The sequence below is a fragment of the Danio rerio genome, chromosome 8, assembly GCF_052040795.2.
Source record: "Danio rerio strain M-AB ecotype USA chromosome 8, GRCz13ab, whole genome shotgun sequence".
NCBI lineage: Eukaryota > Metazoa > Chordata > Actinopteri > Cypriniformes > Danionidae > Danio > Danio rerio.
Window position 1 is genome coordinate 7,250,001 of NC_141028.1, and position 22,500 is coordinate 7,272,500.

At 38.4% G+C, this 22,500-nt stretch overlaps 1 protein-coding gene, 1 long non-coding RNA gene and 1 other non-coding gene across 3 annotated transcripts in view; 1 reads left to right on the plus strand and 2 right to left on the minus strand.

Moving 5' to 3' along the window:
* Positions 1-13,783, minus strand: part of LOC147842540 (uncharacterized) — a 22,262-nt gene extending 8,479 nt beyond the window's left edge. The window contains exon 1 of the long non-coding RNA XR_015497522.1: positions 13,732-13,783. This is a non-coding gene — a long non-coding RNA (uncharacterized LOC147842540). The remainder of the gene's footprint in view (positions 1-13,731) is intronic.
* The window catches only part of LOC147835497 (uncharacterized), an 80,956-nt gene extending 63,998 nt beyond the window's left edge, over positions 1-16,958 (minus strand). Inside the window, exon 1 of the transcript XR_015497491.1 lies at positions 16,847-16,958. This is a non-coding gene — a transcript (uncharacterized LOC147835497). The remainder of the gene's footprint in view (positions 1-16,846) is intronic.
* Positions 8,638-13,616, plus strand: LOC147842541 (uncharacterized). Its single transcript, XM_087264194.1, has 2 exons — positions 8,638-8,825; positions 8,983-13,616. Exon 2 carries the CDS (start codon positions 8,994-8,996, stop codon positions 9,858-9,860), a length of 867 nt encoding a protein of 288 aa, XP_087120320.1. The 5' UTR covers positions 8,638-8,825; positions 8,983-8,993; the 3' UTR covers positions 9,861-13,616.
* Positions 16,959-22,500: the final 5,542 nt, after the last annotated feature.

Here is a 22,500-nt window from a genome sequence, read left to right on the forward strand (position 1 = left end):
TTCCTTCATTCTTTTTCACCCATTCCTTTTTTTGTTCGTTAACTCGTTAATTTGTTCTTACCTTCCTTTGTTCGTTCCTATTTGTTTGCTCTTTTTTTTGTTTGTTCTTTTTCGATCGCTCTTTTTTTGTTCTTTATTTTTTAATCGTTCTTTCCTTCTCCCATTGCTTCACCTGTTTTAACACATTTTATTCTCTTTTTAATATTTTTTTTATTATTCCTTGTTGTTTTTCTTGTATTTTATGCTTCTTTTATTTTTGTTTATGTAAAACACTTTGAATTACCACTGTGTGAGTGTCCTATATAATAAATTTGCCTTGCCCTAATCATATCATTCAATTGAAAAATGATAATAATAATCAAAATATGAATAAATAATACCAGTGCATAACATTCAGAATTGTCCTTTTCAAAAAATGGACCAAAAATCTTGCGGAACTGTATCTAATCAGAGATTACAAATACATACAGCTACAAATACATGATATTCAAAAATACTGCCCTATTTTTGCACCAAGAATCAGTTCTTTGATTATTTTCATAATATTTATAATTAGACACTGATATTGCAATTATGGGAGGACCATAAATCACACACACATCATGGATTCACTTCAGGATTTACCGCCTCTCGCCACTTTCTCCATTACTATTGATTGGGAAGAGAAGATTTGTTATGAACACGAGGCTTTTCATTTGTTTTTGAGGACGTTGTAAATCGAGTTTGGCGGTAACTCATTGACATCATGCATAAGGAAGCCTTTTAGGTGCGATTATGTAAATTGCATCTGCGATTGTAGATTACGAACTGATATGTTATAACTCTCCCGGCGGGGACCAGAGCCTCTAACAAGGAAAAAAAAAAATCGTGTCTGGAATTTTTCCGAATCTCATTATTGCTTGAGCAAACTTTTATCGGGTCCTTCATCAAGGCTTAGATACTGGCTAATGCGTTACATTAATTAGAGATACATTTCATTAGTATCTATAGATCGCCTGCGGAGAGCAGATAATGCAGAAGGACACTGGTTAAACAAAGGGAAACTTGATCAAGCCAGGGAGGTCTGAAAAACCTGGAGAAGTAATCTGCTGCCGTTTTCCATCTGTCCGTTTCTCGTCTGCCATCTTTGTTGTTTTCAAGTCAAGTCAATTCAAAATTTATTTCTAGCACATTTAAAGGTGCAGTAGGTGATTTTCATCAGAAACGTTTTTTGGGTTGAACTGATTGAAAGTCTTTACACATTCCAATAGTAATGATTAAAGTAAATAATCTAAATGTATTTTTATTTTCTGGGTGAGGCATAAAATAAAAAATGTTCATCCAATTAAATTTTGTCGGACCGACAAATAACTCAATTATGACTAAGGGTGTCACGATCCTCCAAATCCTCGATTCGATTACATTTTTGATTCTAAAGGCACGATTCGATTCGATTATGAATAATTAATTAATTAATGACCAATTAATTATTTGTAGCCTACCGTTTAAACTACCTGACCTGCATGGTCTTTGTTTTACCCATAAACAAATCATACAGTAAATGAATAAAGGCAAGTTACACACATAATTACCACCTGTCAATCACTTTTTCTGCGGGACTCGTGAATAGCAAGTGATCTGTGTCGTTATAATGGCGTCTGTAAAAAAGACGCACAACCAACAGGACCCAGCCAACAGTATCTGAAGTGTTCGCTAAAAGGACTAAGTACAAGTGAGTGAAAGATTGAAGCAGTCCTCTGACTGCCTGGACCTGCTGTCTCGAGCGCATGGCTGTGTGTGCGTCTGTGTCTGTTTGGTCCTGTGATGTGCATTTTCAGAGGTAGTGAGGAAGGAGGGCTGCTCAGAAATGCTACACACCACTGTGGATGTCAAATCGTTGTCGTTCTAAAATGCCATTTAAAAACAAAGACAGTGTAAACAGGGCCTGAGTGTGAACTTTTCGCGAGCGGATTTGCAACTGGGGCGGGCAGAGGATCGCGATGCCGGTGTTGTCTATCGGACGAACTGTACGTAATACGTACATAGCAGAGCTTGCAAAACTGTGTTTTTTGTCGACAACACGAACATTTTCAACATAACTCACAGGAAATCCAAAATGCTTCCACACCGGCAACTTCATTGAAAGAGGAGAGGGTTTAAGTTCTGTCGACGGGTTTCCTGCTTCTGCAGTTAAACAAGCACTTCAACAAGCCTGTTTTTTCTCGCTTGGCAAGCCAAGCTAACGTGACATGGGGGCGTGGCAGCATCGACGATTCTATTTTTTGATTCGCTAATCGAAATTAAGCATAAATTTTGATCGATTTCGATTAAAAATCGAAATCGTGACACCCCTAATTACGACTGGCATCTCAAACTGTCTGTCAACAAATTAGAATTTCTGCGCAGACTCTTTAGGTAGACAGATACGTCACTCGCGCTGCGTCGCACGTACACATGAAGCACGGATCTATCGCTGACAGAGAGACATTATCAGGCAAACTCTCCATCAACTTGTACTTCTCTCTGAATGACCAACATGGCCTTGTATCCATGAAAAAAAAGATTGTTTCTGAAACTTTTCTAAACCCTGAATCAATATATCGGAATTACTTTCGCTGGAGGAAAATGACGTTATGCGATTCAAAACAACGATCTAAAGGATGACACCACGGCTGAAGTATTATGTTTAGACAGGTATGTTTTAAAACTATTTCAGCCACACAAAACTGATGTAAACTGTATTCTTGTTTATGAATGGGTTTATATGCACAGAAGTGTCGTTCAGCCACTGAAAACGTCCAGCAAGAGATTGGCTATTTTCAAGTTCATGGAGTAGCTTTTACAGCATCGATAATATAGTCGGTGAAATAGACCTGAGCATTCGTTTAGTTGGTTAAGTAAAAAGGAGCTGAAAACATGCAATGTACGAGGATCAGCGAGCACAATTGAAAATGAAAAGTCACCCATTGGCCTGGTAATGTAAACGTAAGTGTATTGTAAAAAGATGACAGGATATTTCTGTTTATACCACTGCTTTTATCTAATCTAAATTTTTTTTAGTTTAATAACAAAACTAAAGGCGAGGCAGTGGCGCAGTAGGTAGTGCTGTCACCTCACAGCAAGAAGGTTGCTGGTTCGTACCTTGCCTAAGTTGGCGTTTCTGTGTGGAGTTTGCATGTTCTCCCTGCCTTCGCGTGGGTTTCCTCCGGGTGCTTCAGTTTCCCCCACAGTCCAAAGACATGCGGTACAGGTGAATTGGGTAGGCTAAATTGTCCGTAGTGTATGAGTGTGTGTGTGGATGATTCCCAGAGATGAGTTGCGGCTGGAAGGGCATCCGCTGCGTAAAAACTTGCTGGATAAGTTGGCGGTTCATTCCACTGTGGCGACCTCGGATTAATAAAGGGATTAAACCGACAAGAAAATGAATGAATGAATAAATGAACAAAACTAAATGTGCTCTTCCACCTAACTGGTTTTACTAAGGTGGAAGTTTGATTTATATTCACAAATTTGTTCATTTTTGAACAGTGACAGTCTGTGACACAGTTTTGGGGAACTATAATTCCTGCACCCACTGGCCTGTCAACAACTACGCTTGATAAAGCGTGCGTCTCCATAGAGTTTTCTGACTGGTGAATGACATGATCTAGTGTTATGTCTAATCAGAGCGCGTTAGCACATTTATGACTTAAGGAGGTGTAATTTAATCAAATTCAACATATGATTATAAAAAGGGCTTGACATTAACTTTTTTGATCACCAGCCACAGTGGCTAGTAGTTTTCCAACATGACTAGCCACTCTGCATTTTCACTAGCCACAATTTTGTTGTTGGGAAAATATTTTTTATATGCATAAACATGACTTAGACATGCTAAAATTAGATTAGATTTAAGAGTTTTAGAATTAGATTTTGTGTTCTGTCCACATGCCTCCTCATTCATTTCACGTTTAGTGTCGTGTATGATCAAATGGGTCATGTTTTCATAGTGTTATACTGCAAACAGTTTCTATTTCACAAGACTTTTCAGAACTCAAAATTAAATATTTACCTAATTTACCTCGGACCACATCAAACAACAATTATTTCTTAGCCGCAATTTTTAAATGTGTCAAAAAAGCTAAATATAGCTATATACTATACTTTTTATGTAACAAAACATTCCTTTAACAAAAAAACACAAAAAAAAAAAAACAAAACAAAAAAAGAAAAGAAAGAAAGAAAAAAATAATTATTGTCATGTATGAAAAATATGCACAGTAATCTGACCTGGCTAAAGGTCTCTCAGATGAGCAGTTAACTACACATAAATGGAAAGTTAATCTCATATTAAAGCAATGTTGTTGTAAAAAAAAAAGAGAGATAATTAAACCATATTAACAAAAATAACCATAAGCAAAAGAAAGCAGGTGAAAAACATACTGTGCGTGATAATAAAAGGATGATTACACAGTTAAAGCTAATTAATAATTTGTTCAAAGCGAAAGCATCCGGTGCTGCTTACAAACAGACATATTTGCAGCTCTTGAAAGTAGCAAGACTGTGTGTGCTTTAGCATAACATTTTGTCTGTTCTATACAAAAGAGAACAGATCACAGTTGCATTCCGGGCACCGTTGCTTCAAGCAAGGAAACAGGAGTGCGCTTGCGCTTTAAAGTCACGCGCATCACATTAGCTGTTAGAGCGACTGATCATCCTCTCATTGGTATTTAGCTGCTTTCTATTGCTCGCAATAATTATTGTTAGTCGTGCTGTTTCTCGATTCTAAGATCACATTTGCACGCATATTGGGTGACATACTCGAACCCTGCTTTTAAGAAAATCACAATTTATAAATTATTTTCAACCAGCCAAAGTGGCTAGTGGGAGTGACTGTCTATCCTGCCAAAGCTGAAACCAGCATTTGGCAGGGGGTAATGTTAAGCCCTGATTATAAATGTAATAACTTCAATAGTTGCACAATGAAACACAATAGATCAGGGATGTCAAACTCAATTCCTTGAGGGCCGCAGCCCTGCACAGTTTAGTCCCAACCCTGCTCCAACACACTTACCTGTAGGTTTCAAACAAGCCTGAAGGACTCAATTAGTTTGATCAGGTGTGTTTAATTAGGGTTGGAACTAAACTGTGCAAGGCTGCGGCCCTCCAGGAATAGAGTTAATCCCTGCAATAGATGGTTTAGAACAGGCATGTCCAAACTCGTTCCTGGAGGGCCGGTGTCCTGCAAAGTTTAGTTCCAACCCCTATCAGACACACCTGGGCTAGCTAATCAGCCACTTAGGCTTTCTAGAAACATCCTTGCAGGTGTGTTGAGCCAAGTTGGAGTTAAAATCTGCAGGACATCGGCTCTCCAGAACAGAGTTATGACACCCCTGGTTTAGAACTTTAAATATTTATTGCACAGACCACAACTTACAAGATTTAGCCATTAATTTTGTGGCAGGACGTGACTATGTGAGGTGCTTTATTAGATTAGAATTACTTGTCACCGATGCAGAGAGACTCTTTCACGATACATAAACACTCTTGCCTTTCACCTCAATGAGGGAAAAGTAGTGCTTATATTTCCAGTTTGCAAAAGCTACCTTTGAACTTGCTGGATTTGACATTGTTAAATTAACATTGTGCATTCAACTTGGTATATAATAAACTTGCATTGCCTTAATCAAATCATTTTATTGTTTTTTTTTTTTCTTTAAATAGTAATTCAAATATTACAATGTATATTATTCAAGCTTATTCTTCCTCCACAAAAGTAACCAAAATTCTTGAGGAACTGTAGCTAATAGGAAAAAGGGATTATGGACAAATACATGTACTGATAAATAAGATATACAGAAAATATTGCTATATTCTAATCACCAACAATTAGTACTTAATTAAAAAAAAATAAAGTAGGTTTTTTCATATTTGGTTTAAATAGACGTTTTCAACAAAATGCTTTGTATAGGATCAGAGAAATGCTGACTGCCAATAAGCAGTGAATAATACTTCATGACTGCAGAGTAAACAAAAGCCTATGGTTATTAAATAAAGGCGCTCGCTCTTTAAAATGATCAATACCAAATGCATCAGTGCAGGAAAATATGTAAAGCCGCACTTATCAATCAATTTGAATGAGTCACTGATGCTTGTATTGATCTCCAGTGAGCAGCGTATAATATTTACTCAGGATTACTTTCATTTCAATCTGCTAGATTTGTCAGCATTAACTTCCTTGAAGCAGTCTGCAGCAGTGTGGAGAAATCAAGCTGCTTTTCCCAAGATATACAACTGCAAAAATTGCACTTTGTTTAAATGCAATGCAAATTCAGCTATCCATATTTTATGTAAATGATATATTTTATTAACATGACATAATACAAAATTGTCACTGAAGATGGCCATTTTTGCAAATTAATTTTTATGTTCTGCTATTAAAAAATATTTTTTAAATGTTGTGACTTTTAGCAGGTGTGTACTGCAAAAAAAGGTACTGTAACATTTACAAGAACACTGTAAATTATTAACTATAATTCAATGTATAATTTACTGGTAATTTTGGTTGCCACTATGGGACGATAACCGTGTTCAAGGTATACCGCAGTTCGGAAAAGTCAAAGTTTTAAAACTGTCAAAATGTTCAGCTATACTGTTCCTAAGCTTTCAGTAAGATTTCTTATTTGCTTTTTTTTTTTTTTTTTTTTTTAAAGAAAAAATCTCCAAAGATGCTGTTTTAAATTGTAAAAGAAATCAGTGTTTTTGAAAAAAATAAAGGCAGCAGAAGACAATGTTTCACTTGAATTAATTAGCCTGACATGTTTACTGTTCCAAAACATCATAAATGTTTCTCAAATTAAAATATATTGTGTACAAAAGGGAAAAGGTTTTGTTTTTTACTTAGACATTTAAAAAGAATATATTTTAAAGCAGTAATCTCAATACCGTGACACTGTTATATTTATATCCAAGATTATCACACTGTCAGAATCTTATACCGGACTATGGCTAGTTGCCACCAAAGTAAATTTACAAGCACAGCGTGAAATAATAGTTGAAATTTACTGTACAATTTACAGTAACTTACTGCCAAATTTGGTTGCCACCAAGACAGTAAATTTACAAGCATGGTGTAAAATAAAAGTTAAAATTCACGATAAAATTTACAGTAACTTACTGGTAATTTTAGTTGCCACTAAAGTTAATTTAAAAGCATGGTGTAAAATAATAGTTAAAATTTACAGAAAAATGTACAGTAACTTACTGGTAATTTTGGTTGCCACCATTAAAATTTACTAGCACACGGTACTTGAATACTTATAATGTACTGTAAAATTTACAGTAACTTAATACCAACTTTGGTTGCCACCAAGACACCAAATTTAAAAGCACAGTGTAAAATAATACCTAAAATTTACTGTAAAATTAACAGTAACTCACTGATAATTTTAGTTGCCACAAAGGCGGTAAATTTACAAGCACACTGTAAATTATTAATTACAATTTACTGTAAAATTTAAAGTAACTTACTGGTAATTTTAGCTGCCACAAAGACAGTATATTTACAAGCACAGTGTAAAAAAGTAGTTAAAATTGACTGTAAAATTTAAAGTAACTTTCTGGTAATTTTATTGCCATCAAGACAATAAATTTACAAGAACAAAAGAGCAATTACAATTTAGAGTAAAGTTTACAGTAACTTACTGGCAATTTTAATTGCTACAAAGACAGTAAATTACAAGCACACAGTAAATGTATAATTACAATTCTAAATTTTTTTACAGTAATTTACTGGTAATTTAGGTTGCCACTAAAGCCCCTTTCACACAGTGATACCGGTAAATATCCGGAAAATTTCCGGAACTACTTTACCGGTATATTCAAAAAAACGCTGTTCACACAGGCGAGGACGTTACGGAATTTTTCCGGAAAAGAGCATTCACACATCCATCGCAAAATGCCGGTAAATTCTGACATCATTAACCAGAAATGACCTCTAAACGGCTGCGCTTGTGTTTGTAAACATTTGACTACATTACAAACTCTTCGGATGGATCAGTATTGAGTACAACTCTAATGAAAACATAGGGAAACACTTTGATATGTGTGTGTGCTGGTGCTATGGGTGCTCACGGGCACACGCAAAGCTTTAAGGTAAACAAACAACGGATTATCATAAACATTTTATCTATAATTATTTACACAGCATAGAAACATTACCTGACTAACATCTAGCAGCTAAAGGTGTCTGGAAAAAATATTCAAAGGCTTTTATTGTCATAAACCGCGCGCACGTGAATGCGTCTGACTGTTGTGATTGGCTAAAGCAGGTGTATCACGTCAGCCCGTTCTAGACGTGGACGCGCTTATTACGGCAATCTTCCTTCTGCATTCACACAGCGCAGCATTCCGGCAAATTACCGGTAATGTTACAACTTCTCTTTCTGGAAAATAGCCAGAACGAATTTACCGGTATTTTCAAAAAGGACCTGTTCACACATACAACCTTTCCGGAAAATTGCCGGTAATTTTCCGGAAAGGTCTGTATGTGTGAAAGGGGCTTAAGACATTACATCATGCACAAATACAGCACAACTCTGTTCATTTATAAACCATTTCTCTCTCATATTTATATATATAAAAAAAGGCGAGTGCTCGAGTGACTCATCGCGCATGCTCGAGTGACGTCACTGGCGTCACTGTCTCCGTTCGGTCACACACTGTGCGCTTGAAGTTTGGACTTGCTATTTACTCGCAATTTAAATCTTAATCATTAAATTCTTCCTCATTCGCTAAGTATTTGTCTCTCCTACTTAGGGTGACCAAACCCTTAATACATTTATACAAACAAAGCTGCTTTAAAAACGGTCTGTCCCTCGAGCATCCGCCTGTTGTTTGTAGCTTTAGCCTGCTAGCGCCGCTGGTCAGCTAAAGCTACCGACCTCTTTAACCATACACTTTTGACTTACTGGCTTTGCTCTTTACCCCGTAAAATGTCGCTTCCGTCTCTGTCCTTGTGTGCAGGAGAAGCATCGATGGAGGCGTTGGAGCTGGAGCTGGAAGAAGTGGAGTCCCAGATCCGCGCGCTGGTGGTAAGACGGTCGCGGCTACGGGAACGGCTTCTCGCCGTACCTAATGCTAAGGCCGTCTCATCACCTAAGGTACGTGGAAATTACAACCACATCATTCCCTCTACCTCAACCCCGCGTCCTTCTCTGTCCAGGCCCAGCGCACCCGGGGCGCGGCTCAGCCAGGCGTCGTTCACGCCGACACCCGGCTACCACGGCGCCTGGGTGCAGCCGCGCAAGGTGCTTCCCAGATCCCGGGGCAGAACGTCTCCACCTGTGTTCGAGATCTCCACGGAGAACCGCTTCTCCCCTCTCCGCGAGTCGGGTCCCGATGTGGCCATCATCGGTGACTCGATCGTTCGTCACGTCCGTGCCGCCTCCTCAAAAGGTAATAAAGTACGTACTTTCTGCTTTCCTGGTGCCCGTGTGAAAAATATTTCTACACAGATTCCAACCATCCTGGGCGCTGCCGAGAGCCCTGGTGCCGTTGTCCTCCACGTGGGGACAAACGACACCGGGCTCCGGCAGTTGGAGATCCTGAAGAAGGACTTCAGGAGCCTGATCGAGACGGTTCGACGCACCTCGCCCGCCACGCAGATCATCGTTTCTGGGCCGCTTCCTACCTACCGCCGAGGAAATGAAAGGTTCAGTAGACTTTTAGCTTTGAATGAATGGCTAATAACATGGTGTAAAGAACAGAAATTGCTCTTTGCTAATAACTGGAATCTTTTCTGGGAGCGTCCTAGGCTTTTCCGTCCTGACGGCCTGCACCCCAGTCGAGCCGGAGCTGAACTCCTGTCGGACAACATCTCCAGACTACTTCGCACCATCTGACTAGCAGGTAAAAATTCACAAAATTCACACTATAGCCACCTAGACTCTTGTTCACCCCACTTAAACATCAGTAACGCATATCTGGCGAATCCTATAGAGACTGTGTCTGTTCCTCGTATTATTAGATTAAGAAATAAACGTACTGTGTGCTCCAGGAAAAATCTAGTAAGAATCAAACCAGAAAAACCAGTAGAAAGTGAAAATACAAATTTCGTAAAACTTGGTCTCCTAAACATCAGGTCACTTGCACCTAAAGCACTTATCATTAATGAAATAATAACAGAAAATAATCTTAATGCACTTTGTCTCACTGAAACCTGGCTGAAACAAAATGACTATATTAGCTTAAATGAAGCAACTCCTCCAGGATTCTTATATAAACATGAGGCTCGTCAAACTGGTCGTGGTGGTGGAGTTGCATCAATCTTTAGTGATTTCCTTAATATTAAACAGAGAAACGGACTTATGTTTAGCTCCTTTGAAGTATTATCGCTTAATGTTCAGCTTCCACATACTATACAAAAACCTATGTTATCTCTCGCTTTAATCACCATATATAGACCCCCAGGACCCTATGTCAAATTTCTAAAAGAATTTTCTGATTTTATTTCTGACTTACTAGTCAAAACTGATAAAATGCTAATTGTAGGTGACTTTAACATCCACATAGATGACGCTAATGATACATTAGGGCTCGCGTTTATGGATTTAATACACTCACTTGGGATAAAGCAAAACGTTGTGGGTCCAACCCATCGCTTAAAGCATACATTAGATCTAATTCTGTCTTATGGAATCGAGGTTATTGACGTAGACATTATACCACAAAGTGATGATATTACAGATCACTACCTCTTACTATATAAGCTATGTTTACCTGAAATCAGCAAACCCGCTCCAATACTCCGCCCTAGTAGAACTATTGTTCCGTCAACTAAAGATGAATTTATAAATAACTTACCTGATCTCTCTCTATTTCGTAACGCACCCGCAAACTCAAATGATCTTGATGTAGTAACCAGCAGTATGGATGCCATCTTTACTAGCACACTAAATACTGTGGCACCCATCAAATTAAAAAAGGCTAGAGAGATTAAAACTATACCATGGTATAATAGTCATACTCGTGCGCTCAAAACAGCAACCCGCGCCCTGGAACGTAAATGGAAAAAAACTAATTTAGAGGTCTTTAGAATTGCGTACAAAGACAGTATGTCCAGCTATAGGAGGGCTCTAAAATCTGCCAGGACCGAGCACCTGCGCAAACTGATAGAAAATAATCATAACAATCCTAGATTTTTATTTAACACCATCTCTAAATTAGCAAATAATCGGTCATCCTTGGAACAAACTACTCCACCGCAAATTAGTAGTGATGACTTCATGAATTTTTTCAGTAATAAAATAGAAGGCTTTAGACAGAAAATAGGAGATGCCAAACTTTCTGCACCGGCTTATACTCCAAATCCTGTAAATATTTCATTAAATCATAATAATAACCTACACTGCTTCAAAATCATAGAACATGAAGAGTTAGTAAAAATTATAAATAGCTCTAAACCAGCTACGTGTATGCTGGACTCAATTCCAACAAAATTACTGAAAGAGCTGCTACCTGCTATAGGAGAACCTCTTCTTAACATTATCAACTCTTCTTTATCTATAGGCCATGTTCCAAACTCTTACAAGCTAGCTGTTATTAAGCCTATTATTAAGAAACCGCAACTAGACACCAACAACTTAGCTAACTATAGGCCTATTTCAAATCTTCCATTTATGTCTAAAATACTAGAAAAAGTTGTTTCCACTCAATTATGCTCTTATCTGCAGACGAACAATATTTTTGAAGTGTTTCAGTCAGGTTTCAGGGCTCACCACAGTACAGAAACCGCCTTAGTGAAAATAACCAACGATTTACTCTTAGCTGCTGACCGAGGGTGCGTCTCGCTATTAGTTTTACTCGATCTTAGTGCGGCATTTGATACCATTGACCACAATATCCTCATAAATCGTTTAAAGTCTACAGGTGTCCAGGGACAGGCTCTACAATGGTTTAAGTCATACTTAACTGACCGCTACCAGTTTGTGAATCTTAATGGACAGCCTTCACAAATCTGCCCAGTAAAGTATGGGGTGCCTCAAGGATCAGTTTTAGGCCCTTTACTGTTTACAATTTACATGCTACCTATGGGAGACATTATTAGAAGACATGGGATCAGCTTTCACTGCTATGCAGATGATACTCAATTATATATTTCCACTAAACCTGACGAGACGTCTGAACTTTCTAAACTAACTGAGTGTATCAAAGACATCAAAGACTGGATGACCAACAATTTTCTTCTCTTAAACTCAGACAAAACAGAATTATTACTTATTGGGCCTAAATCTTGCACACAGCAGATCTCGCAACTCAATTTACAATTAGAGGGATACAAAGTTAGCTTTAGCTCTACTATAAAAGATCTGGGTGTCATATTAGACAGCAATCTAACTTTTAAAAACCATATATACCATGTCACAAAAACTGCCTTCTTTCATCTGAGAAATATCGCTAAATTACGAAATATGCTATCCATCTCTGATGCAGAAAAGCTAGTCCATGCTTTTATGACTTCGAGACTGGATTACTGTAATGCTCTATTTGCTGGCTGCCCAGCATCCTCTATTAACAAACTTCAATTAGTACAAAATGCAGCAGCCAGAGTTCTGACCAGGTCTAGAAAATATGATCATATAACCCCAATTTTATCCTCCTTACACTGGCTGCCTGTTAAATTTCGTATTGAATTTAAAATATTACTTCTCACCTATAAAGCTCTAAATAATCTAGCTCCTGTTTATCTAACCAACCTTCTGTCTCGCTACGAACCAACTCGCTCCTTAAGATCTCAAAATTCAGGGCTTCTGGTAGTACCTAGAATAGCAAAATCAAGTAAAGGAGGTCGAGCCTTCTCTTTCATGGCTCCTACACTCTGGAATAGCCTTCCTGGTAATGTCCGAGGCTCAGACACACTCTCCCAGTTCAAAACTAGATTAAAGACCTATCTGTTTAGTAAAGCATACACTCAGTGCATCACCTAGCGGGTTCCACACTGGCTTCTACATCTTGCTTATATACACCATGAACAGCAGCTACGCTAATTATTCTCTTTATTCTCTATTTTCACCTGGGGATACTCATCCCGAGGTCCTCAGATTAGGCGGAGTCACTGATTGGATCCAAGACCAGCGACGTGATGATCCCAAGGATTCCATATCCGGGACCAGGCCATATCCTGAGCTGCTGCTGCGCTGATGGTCGTGGGGAGTGGAGAACATGAGTCTGATTCCAGCGACGCTCCAGGGACAGACGAGTCTTCATTGAGGCCATCTTCCAGCATAAACCACGGCGAATGAAGTTCTGCACAAGACTTTTGGCCAGCGGAGAAATTAAAATGGTCGTGCCCAACTGAGTCTGGTTCTCTCAAGGTTTTTTTTCTTCACTCCCATCAGGTGAAGTTTTTTTTCCCTCTCCGCTGTCGCCACTGCCTCGCATGGTTCAGGATTGGTAGAGCTACGCATCGATGAATTTGCTCTTCAGTGTTTGAACTCTCAGTAATGATTAAATCACACTGAACAGAGCTAAACTGAACTGAACTGAACTTAAACACTAAAACCTGAACCACACTGTTCCAGTTACTATGACCATTTATGTGAAGCTGCTTTGACACAATCTACATTGTAAAAGCGCTATACAAATAAAGCTGAATTGAATTGAATTGAATATATATATATATATATATATATATATATATATATATATATATATATATATATATATATATATATATATATATATATACACACACACTCACACACACACACACACACACACACATATATATATATATGTATGTGTGTGTATACATATGTATATGTATATTCATGCTTATATATATGTGTGTGTGTGTGTGTGTGTGTGTGTGTGTGTATATATATATATATGTATATATGTATAAATAAATATATAAAATTATTCTCCACTTATTTTAAATGTCCTTTTTGGGTTGAAATGTGTAAAAATTCTATGTGTTTGCACACATTTGGGCAATAAATCTTATTCCAATTCTGATATAACTACAGTAGCACTTTATATATGTATCCAAAAATGTCATGCATGATCAATTCTCAACGTACAGTAAATGCAATGTAAACTCAATTATTTCTGTTACAGACCTGTGAACTGCTTTGCACTAACCCTGCCGCTGCAAACCTGTTGTCAAAGCAGATTTGAGCTCAGGACAGATGGCCGTGCGCTTCCCCATGGGCTCGCGTTAGCAGGGGAAAAGGCTTTGGCATTTACGCTCCTCGCAGCTCTTCAAAAAGGCTCGTGTCACATTTTGTCCAACAGACACGAGCCGGGCTTTGTAAACAGCCAGGCACGAGGGCGTCTCGACCCGTCTGGAGAAACAGGGGAAAGTGCTTTCACAGATTCCACAATAAACCTGACTCCATGCTCTCATTTCCACACTCCTCGTATCGAGTCATCTGCTTTTCAAAGAGCCTCGAGAGGAAGCCATAATCCCTCGGGGACCCCATATTCACTTGTGTCCTTGTAGAGGACATCATTTCTCAATTTCTTTGTGAGTTTAGCTTTTTCGTGTTGGACTTTCGGAAATACCAAATGCTTTTGAATATGGCGGAAATTCAATTCAATTTAATTCTATTAAATTCAATTCAGTTCAATTGAAGCCTTTCATAATAATCATTGTTTCAAAGCAGCTTTACAAAAGGTGCACATTATTACATTACTATCACATCAGTATTATATATATATATATAAATGAGCAATATCACACGAGTAGCAGTGCAGTATGGCTGTATATCAGCACTAGTGGGAGGCATGCGTTGGCACGAGGCCGTAGACCGAGTGCCTTAGTGTCCCACCAGTGCTGATATACAGCCATATCGCACTGCTACGAGTGTGATATTGCGTTTATACAACAGTTCAACAACACAATCCTGTATATAGATAAGAAAATCACACACGGACAGTCTAAAAACCCCTTTTGTTATTAGAAACTACTTTCTTCCGCCATTCATTCACATCTGCAGCTGACGTCAAGACAGCAGAAGCCGTTACTAATTCACCAACGTCACTTTAGAGCATGTATTTGAAAGATTCTGTCTAAAGTGATGACAAAACTGCTGATTTTGCTTACACTTTAAGATTATAAGGCTGAACGTGACGTGAAATGCCATCCATCTACAGAGATATCTTCTTACCGTTTTACAATCTACAGTATTTCTCTGTTGCAATCGGGATTTCACAATAATTAAACCCGAACAAAAATAACAACGAATCCACTAACGTTACCAGACTGCTGTTGTGGTTGCGATAAGGAAAAACGTTAAACACATCCAGATTTTGCTTATTTTAATCTGCCAACACAACACACATTCCTGATATGCGAGCAAATCGGTATAAATACAGCACTACAACATACAAAAGAGAGCTAATCTAACCTGCCATCATGTCTCTGAAAACCCAGGAGACCAGGGGGGAGGGGGTGTTCGGGAGGTGAGGTTGAGAACAGGATGCAGCAGGTTTTGGGCAGCCGCTTTGATCGGGTACTGTACCAAAGTTGGCAACCCGGGGGTGTTTAGTTTACAGACAGTATCAAAAAGAGGGGTGGGTGAAATTACAGGAGTTTTTTAAAGGGTATAAAACGAGATGTTTGCGGGTGTTGGCAGGTGTGCTTACCAGTTTAATATTGATTTAATCTGTTATAGCTAGAAATCAGACTGTTATATCTTCTAAGCGCAAAGGCTTATTATGCGGTTCTGTTGCCATCTTGTGGATAGAAAACGTCAATTATCGCCAACGAGCTGTCTCTCAGAAATTGCAAATATTTTAAAGCAGGCACTATTCTTGCAAATAAACTGCATAGTTCCAATCTAAACAACTGCATTCTCGACTAAAAAAGCCTCAAAAGTATATTTTGTTGTCTAATATTTGTCACACTGTAGTATTTGCTTGTTGCAGCCTATATGTGGACGGAGTAATACACAGAGGGTAAAGAGGCTTTACGGATGCTGATATTACTTAAATATATCACGGCTATCAGCCAATCAGATTCGTGATCCAGACAGAACTGTTGTATAATAAACGGTATTCATTCTTAGGGAGTGGGGGCTGGGGGTTGTTTGATTCACCCATCCCCACCAATGTCAAGCGCAAACCCACAACCTTGATCTGATTACTTTCCACATTTGTTGTGGGCTATCTACAGGCTTTACACAGTTTCATGTGTCGAGAGTAGTTAGCAATTTATTTAGTTTTACAGAGCGGATTTTCTTTAATATAGTCCTCGGCCTATTCAAGTTTCTTAATCGGTGCAAGGAATAACTGGCAGTTTAAATTTATTTTGCATCCAAAAAAAATATATATATATATATTGATATATTGAAAAAGATATCGGTAAAGGCGTCTGCAACTTTTGTGTAGCATCAAATCACAGACATATTAGCTGTTAAACATGTGCAAAACTACATACATTATTATTTATTTTTTTTAAAAGTGTATACAACTACTACTGTAAGAAAATATCAGAATTCGGCACATACTTTCAGTAGTACCTTTGCTTGAAAGGACTCGATCTAATTCTGTTTATATGAAATAAGAAGGAAGACGGATTCTGGATCAATCGTCAATAACCAAATCCAGCTAATTAAGTGATCCACATAGAAAGAACTGACCCCAGATCTGTTGTGAATAAAGGCTAAATTATAATTAAACTTGACATAAGAGTGATAGAGAAGTATCGCGTTATAGTCAAAGAAAACAGCCAGGAATTCATATCAATCTCTGTATGAACACATAACAGTTGAGCTTAAGTGATTTGACACAATTCAGCAGTGCAGTCTACATGTGTTTGCTGAAACATGCGCATCAAATGTCACAACAAACACGATAAATTTACAAAAGAAGTAACTAAACATACCTTATGCCTCTTCAGAGTGGAGATGAACAAATGTGTAATCTGTCAATCTTGCATTTAGCGTCCTGAGGCCAGTTTAAACGTGCCTCGTGCTGTCATTGCCCAGTAAAGGCACAGTAAAGAGATTGGCGCTCGCGTTTTCAAATTAAAAGTCCCGCATACATAGTAAGTTAAATGTATGCTTAAAAATAACTAAGGGAGGAAATTATCTCTGTTGTCTTTCTAGAAAACATTGTTGCATATTAAATGCAGCCTGAGACGTGAATATTAAAGTTCTCAGATCTTTTTTTTTATGATCTCAGAGGTTTTTTTTTCTTTTTCTATTTAATTACTTTTTTTGCCTTTAAAAACATTAGAGTTTAGGCCAAAACGATCTCAGAGTTTGATGACATTGCTGTTCATCAGGTCCAAATGAAAGGCCTATATGTAAACTCCAACGCCATGACAAGATGCTGATTTTTTTCCTGTCTTATTGTTACCATTATTGTATTCACTTTACATTCATGTTAACAACACAAAAAGTGGAATTCTGCACAAAGTGATCAGGATTAACATAGCTTTCTTAATATAATGCTCGTGCACCGATTTCCTTTGTTTGTGGACAAAAGTGCTTGCGAGCTCTTAAATATACGCTGCTTGCGTGCAAATTTTCTCACGATTTCTCAAGTATGCACTGCTCATGCACAAATTTTCTTGAGCGTTCTCAGTACACTGCTTGGACAGTGAGATTATATGCAAACTCACAATTTGTGTCTTGTGTTCCCTCTTCTATTCATGCTTTTTGATATGATTTATATTGGTGCACTATTAATTAACAATAACAAAATACTTTATATTTTAAATCTAATAAGGCATAACATGTTTTGATGTATGTTATATGATGAAATACTTCCAGTTTTTTTCTTAAAGACACAGAGAATAGACGTTGGATGTAAAGAATACATTTTATTTTAAAAACATTTATTTAACATCCAAAAGGTGCACCATACTACTCAAAAAAAAAAAAATAAATAAAAACATTTAAACAAAAATATAACTAACACAAGCAGAAATGTAACTGTCATAGAAAATAGGGGAATACTTGATTAGGTAATATAACCTATTGACGACCGGGGTTAAGTCCGGGGAAGAGCGATTACAGATATCAGATAAGACAAAGAAAAAATCAGAAAATGTGATAAAACTCAGATGATGGCTTTTCTTTTTCTGGACTGCTTTTGTAAACCGCCGGCTGGGTTTAGGGAGGTAAGCGGGTGGGTGGGTGGGTCAGTCGGTAAAATTTATTGGGTTTAAAGAAGGAGGAGGGTCGCCCAGTCAACCATTTAGTCATTCAGTCAGTCGACAGCAGCCTCTGGTGGGTTTATGCGAGAACAGCGCGGGTGCGGACGGCACTCGCGAGAGACATTTAAGATGTTAAAAAGCGCGCACAGCTGCATCTCGCGGATTCGCGAAAACAAAAACTGCAAAAATACGTACCTCCCAGGACGTATTTTACGGTCTCCAGAAACTTCCACGGGACTACGTTTCAGAATGAGCCTGGGTTGTCCAGAATGAGGAAAAGCCCCGCCATTAGTGACCATCTCTCCCCCTTTAGCATAGGGCGTTAGTCTTGTTTTTAAATTTACTGCTATGCTGGCTCGTATGCACTTGTAGCTCCGCCCACTTTTGAAAGAGTACAATCTTATTTAAATCTAAAGCGACAGTCACCAAGATGGCACAATTTGACTCAAAACCTAAAAAGTGTCAGTTTCATTCTTTCATTTTCTTGTTGGCTTAATCCATTTATTAATCTGGGGTCGCCACAGCAGAATGAACCGCCAACTTATCCAGCATATGTTTTACACAGCTGCAACCAATCTCTGGGAAACATCCATACACACTCATCCATACACTACGGACAATTTAGCCTACCCAATTCACCTGTACCGCATGTTTTTGGTCTGTGGGAGAAACCGGAGCACCTGGAGGAAACCCACACGGATACGGGGAGAACATGCAAACTCCACACAGAAACACCAACTGACCCAGCTGAGGCTTGAACCAGCGACCTTCTCGCTGTGAGGCGACAGTACTACCTATTGCGCCACCACGGTCAATTTCAAAGGGTTATAAAACATTATTTGTGTGACAAAAGGAGCTAAAACTTCACATACACACTCTTATTGTATACACACAAACTTATTTCACATCTTGTAAAAAGGTTAACACTAGGTTCCCAATTTTAATCAGTAAAGCACTATTTTTAGGCTATCCGGGACATCTTGATCTTCTGAATAAACAACAGCAGAAGTGTATCAGCACAGCAAAGGTCTGAAACTGCATGAGAGTGAACAAATGATGACAGAATGTTCATTTTGGGATGAAAAAAAACCACTATAAACTAGGGATGTAACGGTATCAGAATTTCACGGTACGATAATACCTCGGTATGAATGTCACGGTACGGTATTTATTGAATAATTTACAGGAAAAACAAAACTAATGAAAATACTCGAAAAAATCGCCAAAAGTGTTTATTTACCTTAGCACTGAACATATCAATGACATACAAATTAGCCATCTATCTGTAAGTTTCGAAACAGGAACTTCAATTTTTCAATTTTAATAACAAAAAACTATTAAACCATATTAAAAAAAATTAAGTTTCAATTTAATATTGTTGAAAACTCATCACATTCCACATTTAATCACTCACTCACTTAGATAGAGATGGCTTTTTAGGGTAAATTATCATATAACTATAATCTGGTAAAAGTTGGGATCTCTGGGCATGTCCCCTGAAACAGAAAAAAAAAACCCCTCTCATTTGGGACTGAGGTTTCTGGGACAGAGAGATACGATTTAGCCAAGGTTGACAGCAGTGGGTAACGTTGTGCATTGTCTTTCCACCAATTGAGAGGACGAGCCATGAGTGAGATAGAGGTCTCTTTGCGGTACAAGTCAATGTCTGCAACAATCTAACAAGTGTGCTGTGTTCTGCAGTCCCCATGACTGTTTTTAGTCGTATTCCCCGACTTATATTTCACCACAGTCTGGCAGTGCCTCCATACTGTTTTTTTCTTTGTCTGTCACCTTTTCTACTTTTTCGTATCTTTTTAGAAAGAAACCAAAATGCTTCCACACATTCAATTTAAAACCCGCTTTAGGTTCGATCATTTCCAGCTCTTTTTCTTCCCCGCTACTAGCAACACACTCCATTTTCGCATTACTGGATCTGTAGTGACAACAGACCGCAAAGGATGATGGCCACGCCTGGGCTGATGGGAATTGTAGTTCCTGCTACCTCCCGTTCGCTTCATTCACCTAAGCAAACTTTTCTCAGAAATATAGTTTTATTGAGTCATGCACCTACGCTTTACTATTGCGGTATGACGGTATTTACAATATTGTTACATCCCTACTATAAACACAAACCTAAATCGGGTGGAACTGATATGAACCTTTCGCTGTCAAGAAAATCAGAAGAATTCACAGCTTTATTTCATTTGGGTGACACAGTGATGGGGTTAGTGGGTTTTTTTCTTTGATACCAAACTCTGCAATCTGATATAGGACTCAGGGAAGGTCATGTAGCATCAGTGGATATCTTCTAGATAAGAGCCACAATGGAGGAAAGTTAGCATAATAAAGTGAGCGACTGCTGCCAAGGACGCCTGGTATCTGCCCCGGTGAGACTCGCTCCACGCACACACCTTCATTAAGATTAATGCAATGCGAGGATCTGCAATGAATGCGACAGAGGACAGAGATGAAGAGAGCGATTCTCCATCACGTATCCGGAATGGCGTCCCGCGGTGCCCAACGCTCCTTCAGAATAGATCTGACCTCTTTCTCGTGCGAACAGCGCTTTGACCATGAGCTTTAAATGTAATAAGGTATAATCCTCCATATTATGAAGGCGCTTAGCTGTTAAACTGGAGCATTATTTCCTTGTGCATGAAACATCCTTGACCTGAGGACCTGCTCGTGTCTTTTCAGAGAAATAAGAACAAACTTCTGCATTTTTTAGGTTAATCTCTCTTGAGCTGAAGTTTCATGCTGAGCACAGCAGCAGGAAATCATATTTAAAAATGTGTTTCTTTTAATTGATTTTTTGAGGGGGATTCTAGAATTGTGCATCCACATTTTGCATCTAAAACCTTTTATTATTTTTTAGAACACTTAAAATATGACTTGTTCAAATCACTTAGTTTTATTAAGTAGTCTGAACAGTTCATTTTTGGAGTTGAAGTTGAAGCAACACAATTCTTGAGTTGTTTTTTGAGGCCCCGTTTACACTAGTGCGTTTTAGTTTTAAAACGGCGTTGTAGAATGAAAACGATCCGCGTCCACACTCGCGTTTTACCCGGCATTTCTGAACAGCTCTCCGTCCACACCAAAACGCTGAAAACGCACATCACGTGACCACACACACACTCTCGGGCAAGCGCTCCAGCATTTCTACCCAGATGAGAGCTCTGCTTGTCGGACTGCTCATCAAGCAACTCCCGCTGGATCTAATCTCACTATATTTGCTAAACGTGATATTTCATTCATGTTGTTGTCTTTATCTAACGACATAGGCCAATTCCCTGACTTTGGTCATTGGAATCTATTAAGTTACTTGTTCACGGGTAATATGTTTTGGTTAAGCGCAAAGATAAGTTAATGATTAATCCAGGTACATTGACTGATCGCTTGCCTTTATTTCCTACAATGTATAAACTTATTGTATGTTATACTTTTATAATTATCGATTATTAAAACTGATATTCAGCAAAGGAGAGGGTGTGTTTTGTATTTTCACTGAAATTGAAAGGAGGCAGTTGTTATCGGCTCCGTTTTGTTATAAATATCCACACAGTGAAGATGACGCTCATATATGCAGCACGGAGCCTCAACATTTCTGCTGTCTGTTAAGTTGCTAATATTAAAAAGAAAATAGGCAGTTCCTTAAATCATGTTTACATTTTATTGTTGAGAAAGTGAAACTACGTAGCCAAGGTGATGTGAATGAAGTTATAAAGTACACTGTTCCCTTTGAAGATTTACCCGTGTCCTCGGTATGTTTTCCATATCAAACTGAGAAGGGGGAGACTGCAGCCTTGAACAAACTTGCGAAGTCTGAACTTACAAGAAGAGGATGCGAGTTTGAACTGTGTGTGGGCTACTTAATATTGAGGAAAAGCCCCAATCAGATAGGCGAACGTTTGCAGCCCTGCCTCCGTTTTCAGATGTCTCCGGCTGTTTCTCAATTCCAAGAACGCAGAGAATGGACTTGCGTTCTTGTAGAGTGCGGTCTTGCCAGCTGTCCTCGGAAGAACGAACTCAGGAGACCGCGAGGGCAGAGAACGCGTCCTTTTAGAAATGGGATGCTGCGTTCTCCCTGATGGTCATGTGACCTTCACGCGTTTTAAATGGAAATTAATTAAACATTACAGCCTTCATACAATGATTTATTGTTTCCCCCCTCTTCAAAATATATACTTTGCATAAAAACATTATAAATATACTCTGCACATTATAAATAAAACAAATTTTAATACGAATTTCATCAAACAAACACAATTAATGTGTTTATTCCTTTATTAAGATGTTCATGTTAATGTTTACCTTCACCGTTTCATTTAGGGAAACTCCTGAGGTAAATAAGTGATATCTCTGAACTTTAATAATAA

Bases quoted from the DNA above. Each gene is read 5' to 3' on its own strand.
- LOC147842541 (XM_087264194.1), top strand. From the start codon at position 8,994: ATGGAGGCGTTGGAGCTGGAGCTGGAAGAAGTGGAGTCCCAGATCCGC.